Source organism: Brienomyrus brachyistius, chromosome 1 (assembly GCF_023856365.1).
Source record: "Brienomyrus brachyistius isolate T26 chromosome 1, BBRACH_0.4, whole genome shotgun sequence".
Classification (NCBI taxonomy): domain Eukaryota; kingdom Metazoa; phylum Chordata; class Actinopteri; order Osteoglossiformes; family Mormyridae; genus Brienomyrus; species Brienomyrus brachyistius.
This window is the reverse complement of record NC_064533.1, coordinates 8,357,413-8,379,724: the sequence shown is the minus strand read 5'-3', so window position 1 is coordinate 8,379,724 and position 22,312 is coordinate 8,357,413. Positions and strand designations below refer to the sequence as shown.

At 46.0% G+C, this 22,312-nt stretch overlaps 1 protein-coding gene across 1 annotated transcript in view; it reads right to left on the bottom strand.

The window, feature by feature from the left end:
• Positions 1 to 326: 326 nt before the first annotated feature.
• The window catches only part of sfmbt2 (Scm like with four mbt domains 2), a 40,662-nt gene continuing 18,676 nt past the window's right edge, over positions 327 to 22,312 (bottom strand). Inside the window, exons 9-21 of the mRNA XM_049020818.1 lie at positions 14,351 to 14,498; positions 13,849 to 13,931; positions 13,039 to 13,162; positions 8,408 to 8,521; positions 7,684 to 7,726; positions 6,957 to 7,024; positions 6,577 to 6,716; positions 6,355 to 6,464; positions 5,888 to 6,063; positions 4,451 to 4,611; positions 4,092 to 4,352; positions 3,896 to 4,021; positions 327 to 3,627 (exon numbers count right to left, since the gene is read on the bottom strand). Of these exons, the coding sequence (XP_048876775.1) occupies positions 3,487 to 3,627; positions 3,896 to 4,021; positions 4,092 to 4,352; positions 4,451 to 4,611; positions 5,888 to 6,063; positions 6,355 to 6,464; positions 6,577 to 6,716; positions 6,957 to 7,024; positions 7,684 to 7,726; positions 8,408 to 8,521; positions 13,039 to 13,162; positions 13,849 to 13,931; positions 14,351 to 14,498 (1,695 nt within the window). The 3' untranslated portion in view covers positions 327 to 3,486. The remainder of the gene's footprint in view (positions 3,628 to 3,895; positions 4,022 to 4,091; positions 4,353 to 4,450; positions 4,612 to 5,887; positions 6,064 to 6,354; positions 6,465 to 6,576; positions 6,717 to 6,956; positions 7,025 to 7,683; positions 7,727 to 8,407; positions 8,522 to 13,038; positions 13,163 to 13,848; positions 13,932 to 14,350; positions 14,499 to 22,312) is intronic.

The following is a 22,312-nucleotide window of genomic DNA, read 5'->3' as shown; positions in this document are numbered from 1 at the left end:
AATAACAAGCTGCTCTGTCAGTCGTGAACCAGCTTTCTTGTTTAAGGTCACTGTAATACAGCAGCCTATAATTGTTCCTGACCCATGGGGACAGCTTTCACCAGGAGAGGATTCAAAACATGCGAAATGCAATCAGCAAGGAGCGTACATGGTGGGTGGGCAGGTAGGGGGGCCAAAAGTGATGTGAATCAAGCGAGCGCTGGCGCTCTCAGCGGGTGGGGGTAATGCAATTTTGCCTTTCCATTACAGTTTTGTTTATTCGTCCATTTCTAATCCCAAAACACATACACACACAAAAGTATAGCTGTTAAGCAAACAAGCAAATATTGGCTTTGCATCATTTTTATTTCCTCTGCCATTGGATTCAAAAGAGTACAAACGTGTGTTTTCACATTCAGAGTACGCTCGACGTACTGTAGACACCTGAAGGGGTCCGTCTGCCGAATGACTGATGCAGCACTACGTACCATCCTGGCTTGTTCCTTTCGCAGGATGGCCCAAACACAGTGGGACAAGGACTACTCATTCGTGAGAAGTCATTCCACCTATTAGCGCGGTCTGGTTCACGGCTCACGAACCGCCCCGTGTGCGATGGCGTCTGTGCTTTCAGCCCCAGGATGCGAGATGATCAGCAAATGGCTTCTTAAAGGGTTTGATAAGCAGGCAAAGCACAAACGGGATGTGGAGGCGACGTGCAGCGAACAAACAACGCTGTCAGCCCCCAGTGTAGATGAAGGTCCTAGGGGCCCCAAGATCCTTCGAAATGTTCTCCTATGTTAGGGGGTGTGGACCACCACCACATGGCCCCCTGTTATTTTTGGGAACAAAGTCTGTTTATTCATAAAATCCGGTGACATAGGAGCATCCAATGCAGTCAGAGATAGAACCACAAACGGCAGAAAATTACTCCATGACGCCATAAAAATCGAATGACTTCACCATTGATGTGAGCTGCATGTTTCCCGTGCTAGAAATATAGATAAAAAAAAAACACTTGCGAGGGACCCAAGCTGTGTGGTGTTTTTCTTTTTTAGGAAAAAGCAATAGAAAATGGACTTTGTTTCAGCCAACGCTTCATGAGATAAACTCGCTCCAAGTTTTGCATAGATGGATAAGAAGAGACGCTTACAAACCAATGCTTTTTCGGTGATGGAGAAGTAAGTTTACATAGGAAGCAAAGCAGAAAGAGCAGCAACCTTAAGATCAGGGCACTGACAAAATAATAATAATAATAATAATAATAAAACACACATGTGTCCGTGCAGTTCGGGATTAAGAAGAACTCCCCTTACTGTGTCACCCCCCCCAGTAGCCACGGGACAATAAATTACAACTGATATTAAATTAAATATTACCCCTAAAAATTCTGCATAAATATGTTGCCTCTTTAAATAGCGAACATAAATATCGCATAGAACACAATGGCTTTTAAGACCTCACAGTATCGTTACATTTACAGCTGTTATGAAGATGTAAATACATACAGGTGCCATTTGTGCCAAGCGAATGGCTCCGTGTATCAGAGGGTGGACTCCACCATGCCTCCTGCTGACATGCCAAGCAGGATCAGGCCTGTTCTCCTGTCGTCTCGTCTCTCCCTCATTACTCTGCGTGTGCCGAGCTGCTTTTCCTCTTCGTGTACCTGAACCGGTTCGGGAGGCAGAGAGCACCTCCAGCGGGACCTTTGCTGATGTGCAGAGCGTGGCCCCTTAAAACACCCCCGTCAGTGTTTTTCACAGAAGTTTTCAACCGGTTGCTTTTGTTTTTTTTGTTTTTTTTTTTTACGGCATAATTCATGTGATTCTCAGAGAACATTCTGGAATGGCCATAACAACGTCCCTGGACCAGGGATGAAGTCCAAGGGTTGGAAAGACGGGTAAACTCAACAAGATCTTTTATAAAAAAAAGTTCTGCGAATTTCCAGGCTAGTTTCTCCTTATTTAACATTTTGTACAAAATAAAAATAAAAAAATAAACCCAGCAGGTTAGGTTTTTTAAAGACTAATACTTCTAATTAATCTGTGACATTGAATTGAATTATGCTGATGCTGCATACGGCTCTTTATTTGACAGCATCTGCATGATATGTTGCAAGAATCAAGAATTTCAGCTGAGATTCATCGTGCCAGGTTATTTCTTCCCTGATTGTTCATGTTCGCAGTTACTAGGTTCTAATGTATTAATGTTCTACTAATGTACTATGGTCTAATATTTGTCTTCCACATAACGTCCTGGTTCCGGGTCCATGGCTGCAGAATTGAGTAGGGTTTCCTGACCCGCTAATGAGCCTGAATGGACTGCCTCATCAAACCTGGGGTCGCTACTGAAGATATGGGATGGCAGTACTTGGCACAGAAGTCTTCCTAAAGTGCCCTTTTTGCCAAGGGACCAGATGACAGCAGTATCTCCCCAGTCATCAAAAAACAATACTGGTCTCATGCACCCTGTTGGTTGGTCCTGGCTTTGATCCTATTTACACTGTAAACACACAACCAGGATTAAGTGTCTGGTTCACAGTATTCCTCCTCAAAACGCAGGTATTCCTCCTCAAAACATTTCCAAGTAGACCTGAAGCCAGTGAACCCCAAATTCTCAGCTAAAAAGTAAAATAACACAGATGGAGAATAATTTGGGGGGATCCGTCAAATTAATAAAGCTAAATGAACCACCACCAAAATATATCAACATGCCACTATTCTTTTTGACAAAGGTATTATCTTACAAAGAACTGCTTTACTTCCATGTGAGGAATCGATTTTCAGGAGATCAGCAGGAATGTAAGGAAATGAAAGAACCTGACATGGAAACGTAGGTCATGGTGGCAGTCACTGTACACACAGAGAAGTCGGACAGTATCCATGCTGGCTTTCTGCTTAAAAAGATCTCCAGAACAATGAACCACAAAGTAGACAATGGAGGGATGGTCACTTCCCTGTGCTGTTATCTTCATCCACAAGAACTTGTGACTTTACTGGGCGGGTCGGTCAGAAGCAAAGCCTGCGATATGATTGGTGCAGAGCGGAACCTGAAGACCGGGCTTCCAGAGTCGCCAAACTGCCCTGGCGTGCCGTGCGGTTTGGTGTCTGGCTCACTGTCAGCCTATCGCTAAGCAGCGATGTCCCCGTTCAGATTGTCGTTCGATGTTAGCGAAATGAGGGAGTGTGGACAGGGCATGCGGACCGCAAGGCCAGAGTGTCCGACACCACGCGCCCCCCCCCCCCCCCCGGACTCCCACTCGCTTATCCGCCTGCACCCGCAGTCAGAGACGGAACGCCTATCCAGAAACAATCCCGTTAATGATTCCCCACAGGATTCCGGCACGGGCGGAGTCCAGATTCTGGTCCATCCTGGAATCTGAAATCAGTTTCACAGAATGTTTTACTGAGGTCTGGCCTCCTCAATAGAAAATCCAATGCATGTTCCAATTCTTCTGCTGTGCAGCTCCTCCCACCCCACCCTCCCCCAAAAAAAATAATACTCCCATGGTCACTTGGCGTACTGAGCATAGAAGGCCACTTTCACTCTCTCAATCTGATGGCACAGCTTAATGGCGGGGCCCAGCTTGAGGTCCATGCATTCCTGGACCGTGGGCAGGGTGAGGAGCAGCAGAGCCTGGCCGTCAATGTCCTGTCGGGGGGGAGAGGCCTGATGACATCACACTCACAGACACTGCCTCCAATTCTACAATGTTTTTAACGTGGGGAATTAACCTTATCACTAGCCAATCAAACGTTTTAAATTGTTGAGTGACAGGGGATTGACGCCAATCAGATTTCAGCTGGGCCAAGTGCCTGTGTGACCCCGCCCCTGCATACACCCCTACCCCAATATTAGCCTCAACCAAATTCAAATACTACAAAGTCCAAAGGGTTAGATAAGCAGTGAGCCCTTGTACCTGTTCCTGGAATATCTTGGCAAGTGGTGCGCAGTCGGTGGAGCGGATGAACTGGACCACATCAGCCACCGTCCACTCCAGGGGGTTGCTGTCCAGAACCAGCTTCTCCTCCTCCTCGTTCTCCACCTGCGACACCACGGGAGGTCAAGGCTCACCCCCAAAGAGCCACCTGGGCTAGCCGGACCACTCTCCTTACCTTGGTCACCTGTCGCTTGGCCGGGTGGTACTTGGCGGAGTCGCTGTAGGATATGGAACGGGTGGTGCGTTTGCGGCGGGCGCGGTCCGAGCCTGCTGGGACTCCTGGGTCGGTGCTGCGCCGCAGCGTAACAGCGCGGCGCGGACGCTGACTCACCGACGCCTCCACCGACGAGGTGTCAGTGAGGTCCCCACGAGGCTCAGAGCTGGTGCCCTCCTCACTGCCTGACTGGTCTTCACCATCTTCATCTTCTTCACTGTCCTATAAGGGGGCGGGTGGCACATCAGGCGATAAGATCCCCCGCATGAAAAACAACAGACACCCCCCCCCCCCCAAACTCCTCCAAAAGAGCAGCCGACCTGAGGTGACCCCACTGGCGTGTAATCCACTGCTGACGATCTACGCTTCTTCTGGACGAAGATGGACTTCCTCTTTTTCCTGCGTCTGGCTGGCTTGGAGATGCCGCTCTCTGGGGAGGCCTCCCCCACCGACGTCTTACGCTTCTTACCATAGTAATAAGCTGTTAACCCCAAAGAAGCCGGGTTTCAACAAGGCACTGACATGGAGGGGCGCGTCACACTCGCTGTGCTACTCTCATAACACTTATAACACACATCATTAAAAACAGACAAATGACTCCCCCGGAGGCCTAGTTTGAGTGACAAGCTGAACAAGTGACGCCGCTTAATGGGCAGAAATGCAGCCCAGCAAGCTACTTATGATAAAATGTCCCCCCCAAGCACGTTAGAAGCAGTTTCGTATCAGCAGGACGCACTGCGAGTGTGCATGTGCGTGTGTGAACTGGACTCCGCCGTGATACTTTTGTGTTTAGGTGCATTTGCGTGGGTGCAGGAAATCACACCCTGAACAGGCTAACCACGTTTTCAGAAAAAAGCAGCTCCCTTTTCAGCGAGCGTGGGCTAGCTGCAGAGCGTTTAACCGCCTGCCGGGACACAGGTGTGCAGCGTGATCTTTCCGGACGGTCACGGTGTGGGAATGTCATCTCTGGGTGATTGGCACACTCACACTGCATACTGACTGCAGCATGTTCCTACAACAGCAAAAGTTACTAGAGTTTATCTCCCTAAAGCAACATTCAGCTCCAGACTGTCTGGCCAAAAGCCCTTTAAAACTGCCTGGGGCACACAGAAATGCCCCGTGATGCAGCGTAACCCTAACTTCAACCCAGCATGCATCCGAACGTGCCCCAGGCCCGCAGTGACAGGAGCCGATCTTTTCTCATCCCTCTTTCACATGAATGTGATCTCCCAGTAATGCAGTTTCTATAATTCATGTTTTTCCTGTTCTTTGCATTCCTGCTATATTCCGCATTTAGTCTCTGTACTTATGTACTGTATTTGGTCTTTGGTCTATATACTTACTGCCTTTATCTATCTACATACACAAAGACCAAATACAGTGAGTATCTAAATACTTACTGCTTTTATCTATTTACATACTCACTGTATTTGGTCTTTGTGTATCTACATGCTCACTGCCTTTATCTATTTACATACTCACTGCATTTTGTCTTTGTGAATCTATATATTTACTGCCTTTATCTATTTACATACTCACTGAATTTGGTCTCTGTATTTGCACACTCACTTTATTTGGCGTGTGTGTATTTGCACACTCACTGTATTTGGTCCCTGTGTTTTACCACACACTGTACTTGGTCCGTGTGTTTGCACACTCACTGTATCTGGTCTCTGTGTGTTTGCACACTCACTGTATCTGGTCTCTGTATGTTTGCACACTCACTGTATCTGGTCTCTGTGTGTTTGCACACTCACTGTATTTGGTTTTTGTCTGCACAGAGCAGTTCTCAGGGCACTTGTCGGTGACCAGCGTGGGGCTGAACAGATTGGGGCAACACTGCAGCTTCAGGCAGACCTTGCGGCAGAAGTCAGACACCTGGTCTGACCTGCGCACGATCCTGATGGTCGACCTGTACGTCTTGCCCTTGTACCTGCAAGGTGAGGGACAGCGGTCACTCGCGTGACACTGGAGGCTCTCCTGCACTCTAACCCGAACCCGACGCCTGGGAACACAGATTACCAGATTATACATGTATGAAAACCACATTGGCTGTTTGATAACTATGCATAACTACATTTGTTGCCTGAACCAAGGTCACACTAGATTGCTCTCATGGTCTGTCGCCTTGCGATAGCACAGCTTCCCACAGACTCTTCAGGAAGATGATGCCTGTTCTTCTGTCCCACTGCTATCCCCTACAGGACGGGGGGTGGGGGCTTACTTGGCTTTCAGCGTTTCCTCTTGGAAGTTCCACTGGGGGTCCTCCACGAGCTGCAGCTCCCTGAGCACACGGCCTGGCTTGTACGCCGCGTTGATCAACATGCTTAGCACCTGCGGGAACCACAACACGTGTTTCAATGGCCGAGGGCAGGTATCCCAGACCCAAAGACGAAAAGGTGGGAAAATGGTAACAGAAGGTTCCGGCACCCTGTTCCTCTCCCACCTCCTTGAGCACCAGGGTGCATTTGCCTGGTCCCACGGCCTGTGGCAGCTCCGCGATGCGGCCCTTGTTCAGGTACGGCCCAGAGAAACACCGATGGTTGACGAATATCTGTGAGCAGCAGTACTTCCCATTGGCGGAGCCTGCAGAGTTTCAAACTTGAGTTTAGGTTAGGGAAGATTACATCAATTCCACAAGTCTCCAGATTGTAAATCTATAGGATATTCCAGGTAATAAATCCAGCGAAACTAATGTTTGGACTGAGAGAGATTTTACAGCAGATGGGGTGAGGGGTGTCCGCCAGGACAATGTGCAGTCAGCTCAGGGCTGGAGAGGTGCAGGGGCGAGGCCTGCATTGTGGCTGGCAAATAGGATCTGCTCACCTGATTCTTGGACCTGTGTAGGACATAGGACTGGCTGGCTGCTCTCCATGATCTGGGGGGGAACCAGCCTGCAGGAGGAAGCAAAGAAAGCAAAACCTTTTCTTTAGGAAAAGAGGCATTTAACAGTGAAAATAAAAAAACCACACAATTATAACCTCTGACTGAAAATGTTATTATCATATTACCAATGATAGTACCGATAGTCGCCCATTATAGGGCACTAAGAGCAGAGAGTGACCTGAATCACAAAGCCCCCCCCAAGTCTGGGAGACAGCCCAGGGTTAGACACTGAGCCTCAGTGCAGTCAGATTACTCTTATTAATAATATAATGTAATATAATATGTAAACTTCAGATGAGAAGTTGTAACATTTGCTTAAGAGACACACAGACTCCATATGTCGTGAAACGGGCTGTCAGCCTCCAGGCCTCCAGTAAAACAAGCCATTTATCATCAAGGAAGGAATCAATTTTTCAGTGAATGTAATTCTCAGGTAAACACACAATCTCTGTGCTTGAGATTGTACTCGGGGGGGCAAACTAGGTCAATTCCCTGGGGAGCAGAGAGAGAAACGCAATCATCGGGCCTGGAGGCCAGAAAGCAAATGGACTACATTGCGACTTCCCCAGAAGAGACCCCTCCCTGCGCACTGCCAAGTCTGCGGGGGGTCACACTGCTCTGGGTGCCCTTACAGACACAGACATGCCCTCCCTAATCCCGCACTTACTGTTTCTCAGGCTGCACCACCGCAATCTTCCTCTGCTTCTGACCTGAAACAGAGCAGGAGTAAGCCAGTCATTACCCTGCCTTCTGTGACTCGCCGGACCCCTCATGCATGCGTCTTCAGTCCATTTACATTTATTTAGCTGGTGTTTCTATTCAAAGCTTCAAGCAAGCAAGGAGAGCTTGGTGTTCTGGGGAGCAGCTGCGATTAAGGGCCTTGCTCAAGTGTCCAATGGTGATGCGATTACTCTTCGGGATTCAAAGCCATGACCTGTTATTCTTTGGGATTCAAACCCACGACCAAGTACTCTTTGGGATTCAAACCCACGACCAAGTACTCTTTGGGATTCAAACCCACAACCTATACTCTTTGGGATTCGACCCCATGACCTATTGCTCTTTGGGATTCAAACCCATCACCTTCTAGATACGGGCACAGGTCTCTGAATCCCTGAGCTACATCCAACAGGGTTTCCTGATCATCTTAAAAAAAAATCAGCAATCCAGTCATCTGCCAGGCAGCTTTCCCAGCCCTCACGGATGTAGATTACATTTAGATTTACATCTGATTACACAGGATGATAGCCATTGTGACAAAACACTGTGTAATGCTTTTAATAATGCTTGTTTGTATGATTGTGTGCTTAATCGCATTAGTGCACGGGGATACCAACAGGATATGTGGGTAGGGAGGCGGAGTTAGTGGGGCCGCATGGGCGGGTACGTACAGACGGGCTTGTGTGGGGGGGTCAGCTGGTAACCATTGGCCTCACACCAGCCCAAGGGGAAGATAGCCATGGACTCCACATCCACAATGCAGTCTGGCAGCGGCGGCGACAGTCCTGAAGAACACAGAGGACACAAGGTCATGACTGGAGCGGGAAGACCCCAAGGTGCAACCCCAAGGTGCAACCCCACTGCTCACTTCTGTAATATCACACCCCAGCGATGTCTTTGCAGCTGCATACTGAGGCCTGTGTGACAGTCACTGATCGAGTCAACTATGACACAAACCAACTGTTATGTACACTGACGGTTAATGATTCTGAGGTGGTACTTAATGAATGGGCCACCAAACAGGTGGTGGCTGCGTTTATCCTAGCGGCAGCCTGCACAGACTGATTGATTCACCCACTGTGATGAGGCCCGGCTGATAAAATCAGCTCATGCAAAAACAAAACGGAATTAACTCAAGAACAAAAATTAACTCGGGGACTGATTCTGCAATGACGCACTCAGTGAGATTTCAATCCAAAGGATATTATCCAAAAATTCCCCATGGAGATTAATTAAAAGCCAAAAAAGTAAAATTGTTATAATCGTATGATTGCTCTACAGCTATCATGCCATCGTGATGTATTGAATGGTTTTTTAATGTCAAGCATAACTTCAGACACATCAATAAACCTCCGTTGCTGAATGTTCGAAGCCATCATTAATGTCTGTATTATCGCATTTTTATTTTTTTTTTACCTAAAACATGATTTGATTTTATAAATTCTAAATTAATTAGAATGGAACACAATTTGCAGGCATTTTAAAGTGTTAATTTGTTGGTATAAAGGATGTGAGCAAGCAGGATAATCAGCTCTAGTAAGGGGGTAATTGAAATCAGGTGTTACGGTCCATTAGCTGGTGATCAGGTGAGAGTGTGATTGGCCTTTTGTTATAAAGGGTATAAACAGAGACTGAGCAGTATTGCCTGCTCTCTAAATACAGCTTGGAAGTGACTTCTGGCTCTCAAAGAGGTTTTGATGGTAATAACGCTGGAACCATCTACAAAACCAATTCAATGATCAAGATGACTGCACACATAGCTTAGAAGTGATAAAATACCTTGCACAAAACGAGTGAACAATACTTCTGTATGATATTAGGAAATTCTGCTGAAAAATCCCGGGGTGTCCACCTTTAAAATGATTCGTAACTGTTTAATAAATTAGATTACATTGTCTGTCGGGCTCTGCCACGTCTTCTGCTCTCATCGACAGGGCAGAGATTCCGTGGATCCTGCCAAGGAAGCATGTTTCCGGGCCGTGTGAAAGCAGGGATGGGGTGCTGGACAGAGGGAGGTCCACCCCCACCCCCCACAGCTTACGACCCAATCCGGCGACGTGGCAGTGCCGCACTGCTTCTGTGTGTGTGCTAACCTCTTTGAAATCTCTCAGCCACCAGCTATATAGACACATATGGGCACGATGTAGGTGACGAATCGCTGCTTCGTCGCTCATCCTGTAACCCACACTGAGCTGCGGCTGGACAGAGTTTAATTTCTGCAGGAAAATCTATCCACTTAAAACTGCTAACGCTTCTTAGCATTAGGGAATGGTGGCGACTGTTATATTGTTACACGTCATGAAGGTTGCCAGTTGTCACGTATCTGGCATGATGCTCAAGCTTTCAGACTCGCGCTCATGCAAGAAATCTTACGGCAAATCTATTGCAATCAATTACAAACCTAAAATTAGCTACATCAAAAGTGCTGGGGTAGTTTGCAAACCCTACAGACTATTTGCAACGTCTGTACACTTACGTACAAGCAAATGCATGTGCAGACTTGTCTTGAATTGAAAATCTCACCCCAGCCAGCTGACCAAGGTTACCAACCCTGTTTAGTCTTTACTCTTACCTTTACTCTTACTCTAAACAAAGGCTTTAGAGTAGGTCATTACTAGTACGTTGTACCTCACAAGTTTCCAGTCTGTATTACGATTTTGTTCTTTGGTATTGTTGACTTCGCTTGCTTTTTTGACATTGAACAGTATCTCTCCTCTTCGAAAATGCCTTCCATTCTCAGACCATCGTCTCCCATGATTTGGCTCCTACATCTGGTTCGCTCTTTCTCGGAGCATTGCGGATTCCAGGCTTGGCCCCCGTCCAGGCAAATCTTAAAGCTGCACCTTACTATGAGGGAGCAGGTCATGGAAGATAGCCTAAAATATCAATGAGCTGAAGCTGTGCTATTCGTGCCAAAACACCCCCAGGCTCATAAATGGGATTAATGAACAGGTACAGGAAGATGCTGATGTTATATGTGTTATGTGATCAGTCATTAACTGCTGCCAGGCTAGCTGGCCAGTTACCTCATACAAACGTTTTGAATGTTAGTTGTTTAATCAATTATTAGATGAGAGGCCAGTTTAGGTCAAAACAAGGCAGAAAAAAAGAACAGAAATGGTTTTCATTCTCTTGCACTTCAGTGGAATGGATGGATGGATGGATAGATGGATGGACTTCAGTGTAATACATAACTCAGAAACTTAGGTAACCAGGATAAGTGATACTAACCAGGATAAGTGATACTAACCAGGATAAGGGGTCAGAGGATGGATGGATGGATGGATGGAAATGTAGTTAATGTATCATTTTTCAGTTCTGTGGTTTTAAAGCTAGAGATTCGATACATACACAAACCATGAAATCAAACTGTAATTTCATGGACAATTGTGTAAACGTAGACTGCACAGATACGGTGCCTGTTTTACTTATGCAATATTTACTGTTGTGGATTGTGTTTTCTAGGGAGACAATTTGTCATTTATGTATAAGGCTTTCCAATCACACCAACAAATTACAGTTTAAGCATGTAAATATTCTTTCGTGAGATCTTACACTATGCTAATGACCTCCTTAGGGGTTTGCACCGTGGAAACGCCATTTAGGACTGAATCGGTTCGAGTTGTACGTATTCGTATTAATGAGACAGCTAACGAAAGGCTGAAGTATTATGGGCTGTCCTAATGCAGCTATTCCTCAGCAGCGTTAGCGCCATATACACAGAATGAAACTTCATAAACCACAGTCTCTTCCCCTTATAAAATGCACCATCACGTGCAAAAATAAAAATGAACAAGGAGGAGACTTCAGATGCTTTACCAGGCGATTAAATGGCTCCTGTGAGCGTCGAGCCCATTAAACAGAAAGGAGCTGTTGAGGTTCCGTCAGCAGATCCCGATTCAGCAGTTCCAGTGGCAGGTACAGCTTGCCAAGTCCGTACTTGTCCAATGACACACAAAATGAATTCAGACATTAATTTCTTCTTTTTTTTTTTTTGTTTTGCACTGGTACACCCTATCCAATACTGCTCGAATGAGAATTGTGCAACATTATGAGGAAGTTTCAAAGCTCCTTCTCAAGAGCCCTCTGGAAGTTCTACCAACAGAGCACTACAGGCCTCCAGAAACCCAACCTAGGACGACAGGAGTTCTGTGGCACGGAAATGTTATGGTGTCCGTGCTTCCTGGCGGACTGCATCCACAACCATCTGACAACCGGCAAACCAGACACCATACCCCCCCCCCCCCCCCAACTTCCTACTGAACCTCTCCCCTTTATTCTCACAGCTGAGGTTACATTCATCCTCTATAAACATCCTCCTTTAGCACGATTTGCAGAAAGCCTCGCCTACAAAGTGCGGGCTTTTATTTTGAAGTAGAGCACACCAGCCTTTGGTACTTTTAATTTGTTCTCATTGCATGGAGGGGGTGTTTGTAAGTGGGGCAGACAGGATCATGTGAGGTGAGACCCATCACTTTTCTGTGGAACGGCTCCGAAAGTGGTGTCAGTAAAACTCATTCTGAGACTAGAACTGAAACCAGTGATCCCCCCCCCCCCCCCATGGCAAACCTGGTTTTCTACATTCCTTCTGCTCAGAACAAACGGAAAATCACAACTACATTTTTCTGGCACATACTTTCTGAAGCAATTGTGATTTTTACAGGAAAGCCAGTTTTTTTTACACTAATTATAAACCACAACAGATGCCCACCATTCCGTTTGGATTCAATGGCGGAGAGTAACATTCACGTTTCCTTCACTTCCTGTAGTCTAAAAATATTTTTTCCTTTCAAAATTCAGCAGTAGCACGTGCTCAGAAAAAAAAAAAAATCCTGACACTCTTTTGCTCACAGTGTATATAAATCCACAATAATCTAGGTTTATTAACAAAACGGTAACATTTCCCAGCAAAATGACGGACAGCAGAGTCTGTTTTGAAATAGAGGAGGCAGTTAACTTTTATAAGTTAGAAAACTGAGTCTAACCAGCTAAGGAAATAATGGCCAGTTTGGGAAGTCTGAGAAGTTTTAATGAATTTTTCTTTTGTGTTGGCAGGTGCAGGCCAGGAGAAATCAAAGAAAAGCAATTTGATAAAGAATGTGGTGCATTTTCTGCTCTAAAATGTACTTTCTGAATAAGGAGTTACAGCGGGGAGTCAGAGTGACCCAGATGGTGTGTTCTCAGACGGGACCGGCGAATGCAGCCAATAGGATCAGGGAAAACACGGTCTGCATCTGGTCCACGGTCACTTGTGAGAGGCGTAACCACGGCGGTCGATGATGTCACAGGACGCCGGACTCACCCTCGAAGCGGAGCCACAGCAGCCGGCCAGTCGTGCGGGTGATGGAGGCCACGCAGATCTGAGAAGGCTTCAGGGGGTTTACAGCCTCTAGCCACATGCCCTTAGAGAAGCCTCTGGGCTTAGCCTGATGAGGAGATACAGGCATCATACCGGGGACAGCAGGTCACATGCTACTCAACAAATACCAGGGTTCCGCAACCATCTGTACTGGGGCTGTTACTTTACTAAACCAGTGTTTTCCAACCCGGTCCTAGGGGACCCTCAGACAGTCCATGTTTTTGCTCCCGGGAGCTAGAAGGGACCGTGGGCAGAACACTGCCTCAAACAAGTGTCATAAGTTCCCATAAACTGTAAAGCTTCAAGGTGCACACTGGAAGTTCTCAACTGACATAATAATCCGTTCCACCGACCCTGAAGGAAAGTTAAATTCAAGGCACCTTATAACAAAACCCACACATGCCAAAAAACACTTCTGATAAGTACTAAAGAATACATTAAAAAATTAATTACTGTATTTTCAATATGGATTAACTACAGATGTATGTCCCCTCACTGCATTAGCACTTCCAAAACTCTGTGTATCTCTGCGTATCTTGGAAATCTTTTGCGTAAATCTGGGTTTATGTAATTCGATTTTATGCTAGCTCAAGCGAGGCCTGTACATTGTCTTGGATTAAACCAGCATCCTCGGCAACAGCAGACCCTTTAATAATGAGAGACGCACCTTAATACCAGGCCGAGCGCAAACAAATTCTGGGACCATTCCCACAATGCCAAGAGGTCGTGTGAATGGTATATGGGGGCTCTTACTTCAGGAAAACAGGAGTCGGGGGCGGCCTCAGTGCCACTCTGCTTCAGGTAGTCGGCCCAGTCGAAATCCTGCCCGGGGTAGCCTGGGGGTAAGCGATACGATCACAGAAACAGGTATGAAAGAGCCACCCATCAGGTAAGGTATCCACAGAAGCATGCAGACACGGAGATTTATATATGACAAGGTCTGTGCCACCTGCTGGATCAGAGATCTAGTATATCCAGTGCTGACCGCGAAAACCCAGAGCACCCTACAGAATTCTCTTAATTAATCTCAGTCTTAATTAGCTCACACTTATTCGGCTGAAAGATGCTGTTAAAAGAATCCCCGATTCTGACAGAGAGATCTCTGCAAAAACACCCCACCCTCAGTGGGAAAAAAATAAAATATCCAAAGACAATTTCACACTTGTTTTGTGGTGAGCGCCTAACGTTATTTGCAGCTGGTCTGATACTTTCTGCGAAATAATCACTGGTAAGCAGGAAGTGGCTGGAAACGCACCTCTGGGCTTTTCCAGCGATACCCCGTTCTTAAGGCACCACTGTGTGGGCAGGATTCCCGGAGACTGGGCGTGGCATACCACAGGGAGGGGCGTGGCCTCGGCAGTGAGGTCATCCTCCGTCGCCTTGAAGTAGTACTCATTGTATACCTGCATGTGGGGGAAACACACACAGAGTCAAGAGGCTGTTCACACAACTGACGTGAAGAATGATGCTGAGAGATAAAACCAGACCACTTATGCACCCAGTTCAAGTCTCTAGCATGTTGCAATCATTTGGCAATAACGGTGAATTCATATTTATGAATGCGATCTCCATGAATACTTGTATTCTCTTAGGGGTTTTTTGTATGAAAAGCTGCTGGTGACCTTTACATGTAGAGAGGGCACTGAGGTCGACAGAAAAGGGTGGGATGAGGAAGGACTCCATCAAGATATGGATAGAGGAAGCCTGGAGTGAATCGCTAAAACTCCCTGAGAAGGAACCCAAAGTTTTTTTTAAAAAAAAATTTTTTTTTTTAAAATCAGGGCAATGGACGGACAGACTACACGCAGTAATGTGGGACAACATCGATCGGAGACGCAAGCGGTCACCATTTTGTCATAAGCAGTGACGTGACAGGCGCAACGTTTCTCACGCCACAACAAATCAAGCAGGAAATCGGAAAGACTCGCAGACCCAAGCCGCCAGGAACACATGGAGTCCAACCGGGAGGAAGCAGAGGCAAGAAGATCGCAGGTCCAGCTTCAGCCTGCCTCCAGACCACCAGGAACCTCTGGACGGCTCAGACGTGGCCGTCAGATTCACACCACTGACGCCCTACCTGCCTCCTTCTGCTAACTCCATGGTGCCACATAGGAGAGCTGAACCACACAGCCATCGACTGGCAGTCCACAGGCCTCTGACAGGCCCAGGACGCTGCTCTACACTGTAGACAAATTCGGGTGCTCGTTTTACAAATTTAACACCGCTTGCCGACTCTGCGACATTTTCAGTGCCGTTGTATCGCTACGGACTGTCGATCGTAAATAGCAAATGGTCCGACCTAGATGCGCGCCTGGCACATGGCAAAGCCCGACACGCTGGCTCTGTTGGGCACTGGAGAGATTTCCACTGCTGCAGAAGCGAGACCCTGCGCCCAACGCTGTCAGTACGGGCTGCCTCTCTTCTTCAGCTGGGAAATCATCCTCAAAATATTGCATCCGCAATATAAAGCCTCCCTATCCATAACAGAATGTTCTGCAAGGCCTGAGCTGGCTTCACCACACTTCTGCAAGGTTGTCAGGACCCTCTGCCCCCTGCTGCCCCCTCCCCTCCTGCCCCAGGATGAGAGGACCTGCACCCCCACTCCCAGTCTCCTTACTGCACCCAGTTTGCACCCAGTTGCTGCAGGGCTGCTATAAGCAGCTTTATTTACTTGCTCATTCAGCAATTGCTTGTTTCTACTCCGCATTTCCTTTGTTCTGTTGTTTGCATTTAAAAATCCAGTGAAAATATCACTGCTGCATTACACCATATTTTCCTTACACTACAAATAATCTGCAGTCTTAAGTTCCAGCCCATGCCTTGGGCTTGACTCGGAGACGTTCACGAGTCACAGAATTTGAGTCCGAATCAAGTCTCAAGTCTCCACCATGGTTCCAATTTGACATTATTATTTATTTTACTTAACTGCCTATTTGATTTTCTCTATTAGTATCTGATGCGACTAAATGGGAATCTCCCCTTGAACAGTTCAAAAACATGTCTCATAGTTCCTTAGGCTTATATATTTTTTCTAAGTATTCCCTATTTCAAATGCCTTACATTTTTTGTAAGAACTATGCACTTTTCTAAAGGAGATTTTAAAACTAATACTCTCTTTATTCTACTTTACTTACATAATTTACATTATTTAGGGGCAGTGTGTAGCTCAGTGGGCTAAGCCTGTGTGCCTGTAATCAGACGCCCAGCTTCCTCACGTCTGCGGGTTGTTGAGCGAGGCCCTTAACCCCCAGCCCCCTGGGCGCCGCTACAGGTGGCTGCTCTCCACAGACAGCCTGCTCTACAAAGAGCAAGTTGAGGGAGGCATAAAGACAATGTCCCCACGGGGATCAATAAAGTATCAACAATAATAACAATTATGATGAAGACATCCCTTGCAGGAAATTTTGGCATAAATTCCTTAGTTGGACTGTACGCGTTTGAAGAAATTACTGCGCTGAAAGCACGTCAGACTGGGCCTGCTCTGGAGCGAAACCAAACCATGCCAAACTCCGCCCCCAACCACATTAAAGTAACGTGATTGGCTAATGAATGAGTATAACCCCGACCCCACTTGTCATGCTGCTAAAGTGAATGCATGTTAAAGTAAATTGCGGTTTTGATTTTTACACATCGTTCTAAAGCAAAAACTCCAGTTAATGAATAAAATCGATTTCTCTCTCAGCTCGTGTGTGCAATTAAATGATTTTGCAAGTAACAATACGGACTGCGTGTTAAAAAGTTAACGTGATGTGTCTAATCCTGCTGCTCTTTTAGTTACGGGAGAGCGGTCAGTGATATTACTGTTCACTCTAACTGTTTGCTGGAATAATGTTTTTACTTTATTAAAAACCATTACATTTGAATGCATGACAGAACTCAGAATAATTTAAGACGTGACACTACACGCCGTATGCGGGGCACAGTGAAGAAGCGGGGACGCTTCCTAAGTTGTGCGAAAATACAGCTTGACTTGGAAGGGTATGTCAGAAACGGAAAGGTGTTTTTGGGACACATCTGCTAAAGTATCAGATTTCTGGCAATTACGGCTGAAGGATTTGGGGTAAACATCTAGTGTAACAAGTTTAACAAACTTTAGCTTAGCGTTTTGTTGTAACTGTTGACAAGACTTGTATACATGTATATTGTGCGTAGATTGTAAAGCAAGAGTTAACTGTAAGGTTACCACATGTCCGGGATTCCATGTATACAAATATCCAGGGTTGTTAGGGAAACTCATTAATATTCATAAGAGCAGCGCTACCTGATTGGTTGGTGAACGTGAGAACTCATTAATATTCTGATTCTGGACTCTTTTTCGTCTCACCAAATATGGTAACCCTATGCTTGGCGCCATGTGTAACTCCATGTACATAAACCTCCTTTTCATCTCTATGACAGATCTGGGGGGGGGTGCATTTTTTTCACAATGCTGTATAGCTCTGTTTAGGCTCTTTCCACGCGGCACATAGACTGACACAGGCACAGCAACTCCGTCCTTTCCGTTAATCTGAGCACCAGGAAGTGCTTAAACAATAACAGGTACAGAGCAGTTTTGAAGAAAAACACTTGATGGGAAAAACAACCTTTTCACAGCGGCAATTAACGAGCGGGGACAAGGAACGGTCAAGTTGGGCCTAGTCTTTCGAAAGCCAGAGACTCTTAAAAAAATAAACATGGTTGGCGATATACCTATAGAAGGAACTCTGCCTTCCATTAAAGCACTTTAACTAATTAAGGATCCTTTAGTTTCAACTCCATCTCAGGAAATGGGTCTTCATGTTTCCGTCGTTGTGTGTATCGGAGTGTACCGGGAATGGCTTGATTCTCGGAGTTTCCGTTAAAGGTTCTGTGAAGGTGCTGCCCCAGTTCCAAGACTAGAACTCCGGGAGCAGGAACGGCCTTTTAACCAGACAGAGCAGAGCCTGGCAGAGGAGCATCCTGTCACCCTTTGGACAGTTTAATCCTCCTGAACGTGGCTTCGTTCAGTAGATGCCGGACAGCACCACGTCCGGATCACCAGTCAGCCGAAATGTGTAGCGCAGTACCAGAACCGGCACTCTCAAATGCTTTCAGTTCACAACACTTTCTGTTTTCACATGGGTGTGGGTTTATCGTTAAAAATATTTATGTTTTTCAAGGGAGATCAGCTACAGCTTGATAATTAGTTATAACAGCGATAATTTTTTAAGATAATTAATTTCTTTTTTTACCTGATTTGCACATTTTTTGGTAAGGCTAATCAAACATTTCCACTAGGCTTTCACAAATTTGTTCATGTATAACACTGAACTAGGATTTCTATGATTCTTCAGTGCATTTAGTGGGATTGAGTAAATCATTCATTAGGAATAGGATGTCAGTTTGTGTCGCTTTTCTGCTCTTTTTACCCTATGAAATTTTGTACTACGTTTGTATTCCTGTTTCAGACACGTATAGCAACCCCTTCACTTTTCGCGAATTTGACATTTGTGGGTTTGGTTATTTGCAAGTTGCCTGTTAACGATTAAATGGGATTTTTTCTGGGGTTTGCTGAAAGATCGCAGAGGCTCACCGATGATGCGTAAGCCGAAAACAATAATGAAATTGATCCATATCACATGAATTCACATAATATATAAATATCAGTGATACATAATATTTGTTAGTGCGAGTGCGCACTACAGTGTTATTATGAAGTCTTGGCTTGGGTCGCGCATCATTGTCATGGCAACCAACCCTACTCATGCGCTGGCATTAGTTGTTTTTGTAACTATAGAATATTGCATATCATACAGTAACTTTTACATTTATCAGTGCCGTTAATTTTGCATTTTTAATAATGGGTCCTGCCCTGTGATGGGTTCGCGCCCCATCCTGGGTTATTCCCTGCCTTGCGCCCGTAGCCTCTGGGAAAGGCTCCGAACCCCTTGTGACCCTGAACAGGACGAGCGGTTGGATGGATGGATAACGGGTACTTCTGGGGGTCCTTCCACCCCCAGCCCTCACAATTGTGGAGGGCTTTCTGTACATTCATTTCTTTGTTCCCATACAGATTAAAAATTCATGTATTTAACACAAATTTCTAAGTTTTTCCCCTTAAAGAAACTTACACGTGCTCTGCATCAAAATTCAGAAAAGTCGTCAAATTAATTTTTTTTTGTCTTTTCTAATCCTTTACACACTTTACCCAGAATGCCCGGTTCATATTTCAGCGTGAGAGTGGGTCAGAGGATTTCCCAAAAAAAAAATTCAGTTGTAACTGTAAACGTGATATTAAAAATTAAATGAAATAATTAAACATTAAAAAGGTGAGAAATCAAGCTTTATGTTAAAAGTATGTATTGTGAGTGTTAAGAAGAGCAAAGATGCACGGTGTCAAACTGGGGCGAGGATATGGGGGGAGTTAGCGGCAGCCTGGGGCGAGGATACAGGCGGGGGGGGAGTTAGTGGCAGCCTCGGACCTCCGGGTCTGCAAGTCAGCGCAGCCCATCTGCTCCTCGTTAACGGAGTTAGTCAGAGAGACAGCTGGGCAGGGAGAGGGGAGACGGAGCGATGGAGAGCAAAGGCTGTGCCAAGGGTTAGTGCTGAGGTGTGCTGGAGGGATTCGCGGCGCTATCTTATGGTTCTTCAGCTTGTTTTTTTCAACACACATAAATTCTTCTGCTGTCTGCTGTGTTTTTAAAATAAAAACCTTCCGGCAATATAAAACTTCCTCTGATACAACTTTGTTCTGCCCTGTGGCTGACTTTCACCCTGTAACTGTCTTCTGCCTTGTAACTGCCCACTGCCTTGCGACTGTCCTCTGTCCTGTGACTGTCCTCTGTCCCGTGACTGTCCTCTGTCCCGTGACTGTCCTCTGTCCCGTGACTGTCCTCTGCCTTGCTATTGTCCTCTGTCCAGTGACTGTCCTCTGTCCCGTGACTGTCCTCTGCCCCGTGACTGTCCTCTACCCCGTGACTGTCCTCTACCCTGTGACTGTCCTCTGTCCCGTGACTGTCTTTTCTCCTGTGACTGTCCTCTGTCTTGTTACTGTCCTCTGCCTTGTTACTGTCCTCTGTCCCGTGACTGTCCTCTGCCCCGTGACTGTCCTCTGTCCCGTGACTGTCTTTTCTCCTGTGACTGTCCTCTGTCTTGTTACTGTCCTCTGCCTTGATATTGTCCTCTGTTCCATTACTGTCCTCTGTCCTGTGACGGTTCTCTCCCCAACTCTGTGACTGTCTTTTCTCCTGTGACTGTCCTCTCTCTTGTGACCGTCCTCTGCCCCGTTACTGTCCCCTGTCCTGTGACGGTTCTCTCCCCAACTCTGTGACTGTCCTCTGTCCCGTGACTGTCCTCTGTCCCGTGACTGTCCTCTGCCCCGTGACTGTCCTCTGCCCCGTGACTGTCTTTTCTCCTGTGACTGTCCTCTGTCTTGTTACTGTCCTCTGCCTTGCTATTGTCCTCTGTCCAGTGACTGTCCTCTGTCCCGTGACTGTCCTCTGTCCAGTGACTGTCCTCTGTCCCGTGACTGTCCTCTGCCCCGTGACTGTCCTCTACCCTGTGACTGTCCTCTACCCTGTGACTGTCTTTTCTCCTGTGACTGTCCTCTGTCTTGTTACTGTCCTCTGCCTTGATATTGTCCTCTGTTCCATTACTGTCCTCTGTCCTGTGACGGTTCTCTCCCCAACTCTGTGACTGTCTTTTCTCCTGTGACTGTCCTCTCTCTTGTGACCGTCCTCTGCCCCGTTACTGTCCCCTGTCCTGTGACGGTTCTCTCCCCAACTCTGTGACTGTCCTCTGTCCTGTGAATATCCGCTGTCCTGTGGCTGTTCCCTGTCCTGCCCTGTGACTGTCCTCCGCCGAGTAAAGTGTGGGATAGAAAATGTAACTAGGGCTGCCACTAAGAACTATTTTTCTATGGATTAATCTATCAACTATTTTACCGATTGGTTGATTAATCTAAACGATTAATTTTACTCCAGAAAATCAAACAGACCATTTAATTTAAGGTCATTTTTTAAAAACAACAAAGTGTGTTATTGCAGGGCTTTGCATAATGGACACCGGATTTAACCGATAAACCGATAACCGATAAACAAATTAGTAGTATGCTTAAAATATTAATGAGACACCCAGAAGTTAGTAATCTGTATAAATTCAGCACATCCTTATGCTCGTTAAACTCGTTTAGTGGAGCAGGCCACATGGTACTTGTTTGGTAAATCATGGAAGCGATAAGCACTGAGGGGGCGGTGAAGAAAGGGGCAGCTCAGCATCCACAACATTTTTAAAAGAGGAGAAATGGTGGAAGGTAAAAAGATGTTGGTGGTGTGGCGTTATTTTTTGGTGACTGAAGTCCAACGTTTTCATTTTTATTTCAGTTCACAAATTATTTTCTTTTATTTAGTGTTTGTTTTTGTCCCAGTTTTACGTTATGATAATAACACGTGTTCAATAAGCCCAATGCGCACAAACACACACTGGCACTGGAAATCTATTTAGAATAAGCCCAGATTTAAGTCTAAACATTTTCTCAAACACGTATTCAATGGAGATTCCAAGGTAGCAGGCAGACAAATTCATGGCTTTAATGATGAGTGTATTTAGCCCCTACGATGATATTAACTGCTCTCCGTACTAATGGTAATTTACATAAATAGACAACACTTACGGTTGTTTTCCCTACTTTGGTGGTCCATCATCGAGAATAGTGCCAGGGTGTCTCCCCTTCCGGTGCTCATGCGTAGCCCTAGTGACATTATGGGATGCCATCTAACTTTGCACAGTGTAAAATCACCTTTTGATTTTGTGATAATTTGAACTACTCCCATAATTATGTAGATATTAAAGGGAAACATTTGTTATAAAGAACTGAAGTGTTTTAGAACTCCTAATGGTAATTTCATGAAAATAATAAAAAAAAAAAAAGATGTATCGATTTTAATTATTGATGTCGACGCATTTTCAGCCTCAACGTCATCGACTATGTCGACTAATCGCGGTAGCCCTAAATGTAACCCACTAAACGGGTTCACTACCACTCCTGGACCTGGGCACGCGACACTGTCAATGTGCTACCAGACCAATGAAGCTCTGCTGCCACTGAGGTCCACCAGGTCTGCTGAAGAGCACGTCTTAGGACTAACCCTAGCAGCAACCCTAACCCTAAGCCCCGGGACTCTCCTGATCGACTGCCGGACCCTCCAGGTTCCACCGTGGGACAAAACCACGCGAAGGCTGATGAGGGGAGATAAGCAGC